This window comes from Talaromyces atroroseus, assembly GCF_001907595.1.
Source record: "Talaromyces atroroseus strain IBT 11181 chromosome Unknown scaffold_4, whole genome shotgun sequence".
NCBI lineage: Eukaryota > Fungi > Ascomycota > Eurotiomycetes > Eurotiales > Trichocomaceae > Talaromyces > Talaromyces atroroseus.
This window is the reverse complement of record NW_017971436.1, coordinates 151,539-161,137: the sequence shown is the minus strand read 5'-3', so window position 1 is coordinate 161,137 and position 9,599 is coordinate 151,539. Positions and strand designations below refer to the sequence as shown.

The 9,599-nt window shown below is 33.5% G+C and overlaps 2 protein-coding genes across 2 annotated transcripts, besides 3 other annotated features; one reads left to right on the top strand and one right to left on the bottom strand.

Moving 5' to 3' along the window:
- Window positions 1–2,798: part of a repeat region (Identified by RepeatMasker using a combination of RepBase library and repeat library created with RepeatScout) that runs on past the window's edge.
- Window positions 2,799–5,030: 2,232 nt separating this feature from the next.
- Window positions 5,031–6,478, top strand: UA08_03948 (hypothetical protein; the record flags this gene model as incomplete). Its single annotated transcript, XM_020266835.1, has 6 exons — window positions 5,031–5,148; window positions 5,202–5,455; window positions 5,507–5,679; window positions 5,732–5,796; window positions 5,919–5,980; window positions 6,209–6,478. The coding sequence occupies 6 exons, from the start codon at window positions 5,031–5,033 to the stop codon at window positions 6,476–6,478; spliced, it is 942 nt and encodes a 313-aa protein (XP_020120587.1).
- A 684-nt stretch (window positions 6,479–7,162) lies between these two features.
- Window positions 7,163–8,764, bottom strand: UA08_03947 (hypothetical protein; the record flags this gene model as incomplete). The annotated part of the gene is made up of 2 exons (XM_020266824.1): window positions 7,163–8,348; window positions 8,397–8,764. 2 exons carry the CDS (start codon window positions 8,762–8,764, stop codon window positions 7,163–7,165), a joined length of 1,554 nt encoding a protein of 517 aa, XP_020120585.1.
- Window positions 8,765–9,300: 536 nt separating this feature from the next.
- Window positions 9,301–9,365: a repeat region (Identified by RepeatMasker using a combination of RepBase library and repeat library created with RepeatScout).
- A 191-nt stretch (window positions 9,366–9,556) lies between these two features.
- Window positions 9,557–9,599: part of a repeat region (Identified by RepeatMasker using a combination of RepBase library and repeat library created with RepeatScout) that runs on past the window's edge.

The window sequence follows — 9,599 nt, the reverse complement described above, 5'->3', positions numbered from 1 at the left end:
CTACTTATAATAGTTAAAATATTTAAGTAATAGAGATACTATTTGTAAGAAGTTAAAAAAAATAGTTATAAAAAGTAATTATTATAATTTAAAATATTTTATAATAATTAAAGAGCTTATTAATAAATAAATTAAATAATTAAAGTATTTATTAAGGTTTAAGTTTTAAATTAAATATATTAAAGGAAAAGAAAATATTATTATTAATATATTAAATAGAAGAGTAAATTATATAATTAAAATATAGTAGCTATAAATAAATATACTAGTAGAAGATAAAGATAGAATTTATTATAATAATAAAATAATATTAGAGATAATAATTATAATAGAAAATAAAGATTTTTATAAAAAGATAATAGAAGCTATTAAGAATAATAAAATATTATAGATAATACTATATAATAATAAAGTAATAATTAAGAATGAATTAATTATTTAAAAAGGATTAATATTAGTATTATTTTTAATAATTATAGAAATTATTTAAATAAAAATTAGTAAATTATAATTTACTAATTAAAGGATATTATGAATTAATTAAATAGTAGAAAAGATATAATAAATATATTATTTCCTAAGAATAAGAAAATTAGTTGAAGATTATATTAAGAAATATAATAGTTATAATTATAATAAATTAATTAATTATTAACTATATAGAAGAATGTAAATTTTAGAAATATTAATAAAAATATAGTAAAAAATTATAATAGATTTTATATAAGACTTATTAGAGTTAAAAGATTTTATTTTAAGAATTATATATATTAAAATTATTATTATTATAAATAAACTTATAAAATATATTATCCTAAAACTAATATTAAAAAATTTAATAATATAATAATACATAATACTATTATTATAAGAAGTATTTATAATATTTAAATTATTAAATAAAATTATATCTGATTAAAATAAATTATTTATATCTAAATTTTAATAGATAATTATAAAAAATTATAGAGTAAAATATAATTTATTAATAATATATTATTAATAGACTAATAGTTAGACTGAAAGAATAATTCAAGTAGTTAAATAATATCTAAGATATTACTTAGATTAGAATTAAGATAATTAAATAGAATTATTATTATTTACTTAATTTATAATAAATAATACTATAAATATATTAATAGAATAAATATCATATTTTACTAATCTAGAAAGAATTCTAAGAATAAATTAGGAAAATATTAAATAAAAAGAAACATCAAATAAAGTAAATATCTAAATAATATATATATAATTAATATATAATAATTTGTTAAAAGATATTAAATAGATAAAAATAAGAATAAAAAGATATTATAATAGAAAATATAAGGATATATTAGTATTAAAAAAAAAAAGAGTTTATCTTTTATAATAAATATTAAAATTAAAAAACTTTAATATTAAAAGTATAAGACTAAATAATAAATTTAATATAGTTAAATTTAGATTATTTATTATTAAAGAAAAACTTATAAATAATAATTATAAATTCTAGCTATTAATAAAAATATAAATATATTTAATATTTTATATATTATTATTAGAACTAATTATCAATCTAATAAATAAAAATAAAATAATAGATAATAAAGAATATAAAATTAAAAAAATATTATAGTATAAGTTAAAAAAAGAATATATTTATTATTTTTTAAAATAAAAGAGATATAGATCTAAAGAAGATATATAAGAATCTATTAAACACTTAAATTGCTCTAAAAAGATTTAAAAATAGAGATAAAAGTATAATTAAGAAAAATAAAAGGATTAAAATTAGTATTAAAAATAAGATTATTATTTTATAAAGTAAATATAATAATAAAAAATTCTTTAGTTTCTTATTATTTTCTTATTTATTTTATTTTTATTTTTTCTTTTATTTTTTCTAATCTTTCTAACTCTTTAATATCCTTAATATTTATTTAAATAAATTAATTAATATACTTTTATAATAATTTTTTTTATTTTTATAAATAATTAAATTTAGCTATAAAAGCTATAATTTTTTTATAAGTCTTTTCTTTATTAGCTTTAATTTTATTCTAGGTCTTAATAAGCTACTTTTAGATTAAATTAGAGATAGATATTTTAGAATAATAATAATTATTTATTTAAATATATTTATTATAATATTTTAAAAATTCTATTTTAATATAAGTCTTTTCTAAATTGCTATATTAGCTATATAAGAAGTAATAAATAATTTTAAATTACTTAATATATAAAAGAAAAGAATTCTTTAAAATAAATTTCTTTAAAGATATAATTAGTATAAAATTATAGAATTATATATTACAAAAAATTAGAAACTAGAATTAGTTTTTTATATATCTAAAGAATATAAGCTATTTATTAAGCTATTAAGATGCCAGCTTTTAAAAAAAAAATTATTAGAGAATTAGAATATTATAGCTAATAGATAAGAGAAATTAATATATAATAGAATAAAAAATTATCTATAACTATTAAAATTAGAGTATTATAGAAATTAGAATAAAAGCTATAATAATTATAATAATTATTATATAAAAATTATAAGATTCTTTATAATAGTTATAATAAAAAAAAATTATATAAGAATACTTATTTATTTTATATTTAATTTTCTTCTGTTATCTTAAATTAATTATAATAATTTAAGTATATAATCTTCTATTAATTAAAATATTTAGAAGTTTTATTCTTATTTCTTTTATCTTATTAGATCTTTTAATCTTAAAAGCCTATTAACTTTGCTCGTTAATAGCTATCCTAGCTATACTCGACGGTAATTCAACCGAAGTTTCCGACACATTTGCGCTACCCGAGATAATGCCTTCAAGCAACTCAGCGTCAGCATCAAACGCTATTTGCACAGCATCGTATGGGAGCGCTGGTTGCCCTGGGCGAATAAAACAAGCGTCTTCTTCTAGAACTTGAATATGCTCATAGACTGATGTACTTGGGGAGGTCCAGTTTGCTTCTGGGCGGCTACGCAAAGCAGTGCTTGATTTTCGAATTGAAGAAAAGATAATCCACGAAGAGTTTCTCAGAGTCACAGCTATATAATGGAAGTATTGTTTTAGCAAATTTGTTTATGAGAAGTCGAATTCAATCTTGCTAGCGAAAAGCCCAATAATGGATCCTTAGAGCTTAAATTGGATATAATGACGGATCATCGTGATAGTTACATAGCCGTGTACAATAAGGTTTTTGCAACACACAAAATGAATGAAATACCAGCTCCCTTGACTCGTTTCGTTCGTTATTTCAACGAACATTGTGATAGCAGATTATCTATCGAGCCGATAGTACGCCTTTACCTCGAGTATGAGGAAAACGCGAGAGAAATCTTTGCGAGGGGACGGGGAGGGGAATGCCCTCCTGTGCTTAATTATTTCCCTGTTTTTGCTATCTCCAATGGGCCAATACTCGTCCATGCTTGGCGGCTAGACCAAGAACCCCTGGACACTCGGCAAAAATATTTGTTCCCTCTTGATAAAGATGTTTGTAGGATAGACAAGTCTTCTGTCATGGTTTATTCACTAGAAGACTTCTCCGGAAACTAGAACATATTTACTGAGAGATGTCTTAACAGACTGAATTGGGAGAATGTTATAGTAGTGGGGAGTTCTATGGTTGTACTACTGTTACTAGTATCTAGAGAGCATGCTGTTTTAGTTGTAGTCTAGAGATAAGCACTGGTTACTATTAATATGAATATTGGATAACAAGGATTTAGGATCTACTACCATAACCAGCTAGCACCTTCTTCTGATATAGATCTATTTCTGTTTGGTCTTGATGAACAACAAGCACTGGAGAAGATTAGGGAGATTGAGGCATATGTTCAATTTAATTCTTTAGAGCAAACCACAGTAAGATAAGAGCTCTATTTATATGAAATCCTAGCTAACAACAGAAGACTATCTAATCAAAATATGCAATCACGATTGCTTCAAGGTTCCTGATATGTCATGTCCAAATTATACTGCATCTTTACAAGAGTATTTTTGAGATATTAATTGGTTTTGATGTTAATGCTTTATGTGTGGCCTTTGATGGCTCTTGAGTTTTGATTACACTATGGGGACTTACAGCATTTATCACTCCGACAATTAATGTTGATTTAAGTTGAAGGTTACTGTCCTACGAAATGCGACTCGCAAAATACTGACTCTGGGGCTTTGAGGTTTTTTGGTTTAGACTTTAAGCAATCATGTGTTGATCCTTGGATGTGTTATAGGCCAATTGATTAGCTGAATGGCCTTGCGCGACTTTTGGTGCTAGAATGCCTTTTCCACATAGCGCCGTTTAAGGCCAGACTATGGCCGCATTTGGAGCGGGGAAGCTCGTTCTCTTATAGTTTCTGGATTCCGTATGGTCCCAAGTTTGATGCTGTAAAGATTAGGACGAAAAGTGTGTTAGTGAAATGGGAATTAATCATAATATCTCTTAGATTGAGAATGTCTTACTTACCACTGATCTTTCGTTGAATGGTTGATTTAATGGTAAAATCCAATCAGTATCTTGCTATTGCCACCCTGCCTTTTGGGGTTCCCTGGGGGAGATAATGGGTGACTGCTGTGGGATTTGTCCTCCAACTTGAGCTCAGAGGAACCTTTCGTGTCCGGGAGTATATTGTTTGTAAAACACAACCCTGGGAGACAAAGGATTGGGAGTTTCCACCCTCTAACAGCAACTGATTGGACGCAAATGGCGTATGTGGCGTCCGAATGAGAGACCACATCCTGATTTATTTTCTTTCCTTTGTTTCCTTTGTGCTTTTCCTTTACAGTATACGGCCATTAGTTTTGGCATGTAAGGTCAAAACCGGCCTTGGAAGCGACATATGGAACCAAGCGGACAGGGTCGACTTCGAGCTTACGAAACGACAAAACTAAGATCCAAAAACTGTAGTAATATGACAGAATTCTGACCGTTTTCAATACGATCCATAAGTGGACATTGAGTCCAACACTGGACATTTAGTATCGATAAAAGCATGGCAAATGCCAATCGATCATTGAACCCAGAACCACAACATCATGTATCAAATTATTGCAATATTAATGGCCATATGGCCTCTTGTCACTGGTCAAACCAATTCTGGACTGACAATTGTTGAGAATACAGCAATCCTTCCGCTCAATCCGGTCGGTGCAGGTAGGAGTGGCTCCCACTGCGGTCAAATGGAGTAAGGCTAATCTTTGTCCTAGCATGTGAAAACCACGTGGGTTCCAGTTCTCAAACTATAGGTAAACTGCAGGCAATGCCCCAAACTAGCTTTATCGTCTTCGATAATGGATTCTTTTCCGTTCTAGGCACTTCACCGACGCTTGAGCGTATCGCCAGCCTATCTCAAGCTCCAATCGATAGTCATTATGTCCTCACACACAGCCAGGGGAGTGACAATCTGCTGATCATAGCTCAAGATGGGACTGTTTTGCCGCTCAACTTTGGAAAAAATCCGGTCAGTGGTGTTAAAATTGGTCCAATCGTTTGCTAACAGAGGCGCCTTTAGGTCGCTAATTTCACTCTTCATTTGCCAATCATGTCACTGAGTGCTGCTTCTCAGGGTAATATGACATATATCACAACAAACGGCCCGGATGTTCCGATGGTGGCCGCCCTCGACATGAATGACCTAACGGTGACGCCGGTGCTGAACAACTACCAGGGACACCATTTTTCAAAGTAAGAACACATTCTTCTGATTAGCTGAGCTCCATGCTAACAGTGAGGGTAGTTTGAAAAGCATTGTGGCGACTCGCAGCGGCGATCTCATATTTTCCGACGTGCCTAGGACCCCAGGTAAGGTTGGCCTGACCATCAAGTGACCCAGATATTGACTGGCGCGTGGCTAGATTGGATAGGGTCCAACCCACCCGCTCTATATTTATTTAATAGCTCATCTAAAGCCACCATCACCCTAGCAAACTACTTTCCAGGTGATATTTTCGGAATTGCTTTGTCACCCGATGAAAGATCCATCTATGTTATTGGACGCCTTGCACATGGTGATCTATTATTACAATAGAAAAATATATGTCTGTCCCATCGATTTCTCTAGCAAGACGAGCTAGCTTCTGGCCAACTTTATCCAACTGGCGAGTCACCCCTAGGAGCTGGACAAAAGCCAATCCAAACTAGCACTCTGATCAGCAGGGGAACTTCTTGACGTGAATAGAACTAACCTCTGGGCTTGCTTCAAACCAAGGAACAGTCGATGGTTGCGAGCATCAGCCCCACAGCAATGCAATCTGCACTGGATAGTGCGTGGAGAGATGCCTTCAAACGCCGTCTGAGCCCCGAGATCAAAGCTAGTGAGACTATCTTTGATCTTGGTGGCGACCTGATAACTGCCAGCTTGATCTCAGCTCATATGGAGCGGCAAGGGCATATTCTTAGCATCGAGGATGTTTTGGAGTACCCGACTTGGTTCTCGCAGCTGACCTTGTTGACAAAGCGCTCTCGTGGAGATGTTGATGTCTGAAACAAAGATATTATTCAGCATCATAATCCAAAGTGCCTTTCCACACAACCATGCAATTTTCTGAAATGAAAGAAACATTTTCAGTTGTGGAATCTGCCAAAAGAAAAAAGCCTTGTTTCTTATCAATCCTTTGTTGTATCTTGTCCCTTATTCAGTCTACATGTTATCGTTTAGTAATTCCTGTTAGCATAGATAGTGGTCCCTATAACACATGTTTCATTTTCTATACATCTTATCATAATCATTATTCTAGTCATTATATCAAGGCTTAAAAGGCGCTTCGCTATTCTATTGTCCAGATTGATTGGAGTTAATGTTCAAGATTCCTTTACTCATTTAATATACATGTATGGAAATTCCTAAACAGCGATAATATATGATCCCCAAACCACACTTTCAATATGGTTGGCATCCATGTTCAATAAGCTTTGTTACACCACCCCCACGAGTCCATAAGTATCTAAGCGTTAACAAGAAATTTCAGAAAAATGTAACTTTTTTTCTCCGGGTTACTCCTGAAATAATACTTCTATGTTCTTAAAAGAGGTCTTTCATTCCCGCTTTGCTCCAGGTTTGCCTCTTTATCAAAGGCTCTCAACAGCTATTGACATGCAATTGCTAGTTATCCATTCGCAAGTTCCATCTTCGAAGATGTTGTGTGATGTAACCTTAAGAAAAATACAGTCAAGGAATAACCTCTTTCTTCTCAAACCAGGTCATTTCCTTTAGCATATTTTCAAGTCGCAGACCTAATTTTATAACTTGACCCTGTTCTATCACAAACTCTGCTTTGGTCAAGTCATCACTGCCATCAAGCCAATCAGTAATACGCGCATTAAAGTGTTTTCCATCGCACACATGTTCAAACTTCAGGGTAAATCCCATTGAACGATCTGTAGCATCGATAAAAAGTGCATCATCTCTAATTTGAACCAGTAGATCATGATACCCCGGATTCCAGTAATGGCCAATGTAAGCGCTCAGAGGCATCGTTGGCGGCTGTAGGGAAATATTTTGTTGTAATTTCTTACCACCATCTTTGCTTTTATGATGCTCTGTATTTTTCTTCGTGGACTGTGTATCTTTTGCTTTTGATTTGGACTGGGACTTCTGCGTGGTTTTGATTTTGTTGTTGTGATGTGGTGTTTCGTTCTCAACCCCAAGAAGGTTATCGATTAATCTTTGGACCAGAATGGTAGCAACGGCATTCGCTCCCTCTGAATTTCCTAGGATGACCGAGCCAAATGCGAAATCTGGAAGGAAGAAGAAACGACTTCCGAATCCAGAATACACGCCATTGTGACCGACAACCATATGTCCTCTGTAAAAGTAAATATCTAACCCGGCACCGTATGCCACTGGGGATGTGTATCGCTTCCGCTTTGCTGGATCTGGGTTCACGAACGCTCGCATGCGAGTGAGTCCTCTATAGACATTTTGATTGATAGGGTGTTCCTGATTAACCAAAGCTTTGACGAATTTGATAAAGTCATTCACGCTTGATATAATTGAGCCTGCGCCTTGACCTTCCGGGCAGTCTGGACTTTCCAGGCCACGATATGCCGAGTCGGCTTTGTTCCAAGTATAGCCAGTTGCCATCCGGGCTTCCAAACCTCTTGCTCGTGCACTGCTTGGTTGAAGAGTAGTTGATTGCATGTCCAGGGGCTGGAAGAACCGCTTCTCAAGAAATGTGGCAAAATCACACCCGCTTCTGACTTCCACCAGATAGCTGGCCACAGTATACATCATATTACAGTAAATGTATTTTGAGCGGATCGGGGCAGCGACGGGGAGATTTCTGAGATTTCTTGTAATAGACCGAGCATTGTCTGGCTGTGCTGCTCGCACACTCATGTACGAATCATCGTGGCTAGCAAAATTAGACATGGCGGCCCCCATTTGAAAGAGTTATACGCACCCGGGGAGCCCACTCCGATGACCTAAAATGTCCTCCACGGTGACTCCTTCTGTATACCCTTCTCCAGACATAACAAAATCGTCAGGGAGAAGAGTAGACATCACGGCGTCGTACTGTACATCAGGAAAGCTCTCGTTATCGTCGACTAGCAACCCCACCGCCGCAGCAGTGAGAGATTTGGCAGATGATGCAATATCAAACAGTGTATCCGCTGTGCAAGGGATTTCAGGATGCAGACACGCATTTCCATATCCCGCCGAGTCGACTTGATCGTCTTGTATAATGGCAACCGCTAGACCGGGGACATGATGCTGCTTCATCAAGTCTTTCACATCCGCAGCGAAGGTGGGCGAGTGAAAAAGCTCCATATTTGTTGATTGTGCCACGGCATAGACCTACTACTTTATTCATATAGTATAGGCTTCAGGAGTATTATTTTGGCCACAAAACAAGCCACCTAGCATTATAAGAACGTACGTACTGTACTAGGCAGCGGTGAAACCACAGGAGAGTGTTGGTTCAGTTGTTGCCGGTTTCCAACATCTGAAAGGATGTTCGTGGGGGCGACACTTTTTTTTCTTTTTGTCTTTTTCTTTTTGATATTAGCGTGACTGTGAGCACATCAAAGTCTCCCCTTGGTGTAATAATACCCTTATTATCCTACAAGGGTTGATTCAAGTCGGTTATAGTGCTCCTGAAATTACTGAAATTTACCAATATTTCATGAAATTGAAATTTCAAGTGTTTTCCGCCTTTTCAAATTTCATGAAATAAATTTTAGCGTAGATGCCAAGACTTAGTCAGCAGCCGGCGGTAAGCTGGATATAGCCAATCAGAGCATAATATTATCCCTTTTTGCTAGCTTTCTCAGAAATCAACAATCTCCTAGGAAACAACACCTAGGTGTTACGAAACCAACTTGCATGACACTAGTCGAGGCTAGCGACTATTACGGAAAAGCGTTCTATTTGTTACGAAGCAACATGCATGACGCTAGGAGAAACTACCCCAGAAGAGGGATAGGATGATTTGGTATAAGCTTGTACTGGATTAACTGTTGGCAATAGTGTATAAGGGATTACTAACACATGGAGTATACAAAGTGACAACAGCATATGTATTAATATTATGTAGGGATATAAAAGATATATCCTTATCTTAGATAAGATAAGAGTATATAGAATGCTTAGTGCTTATTAGAAG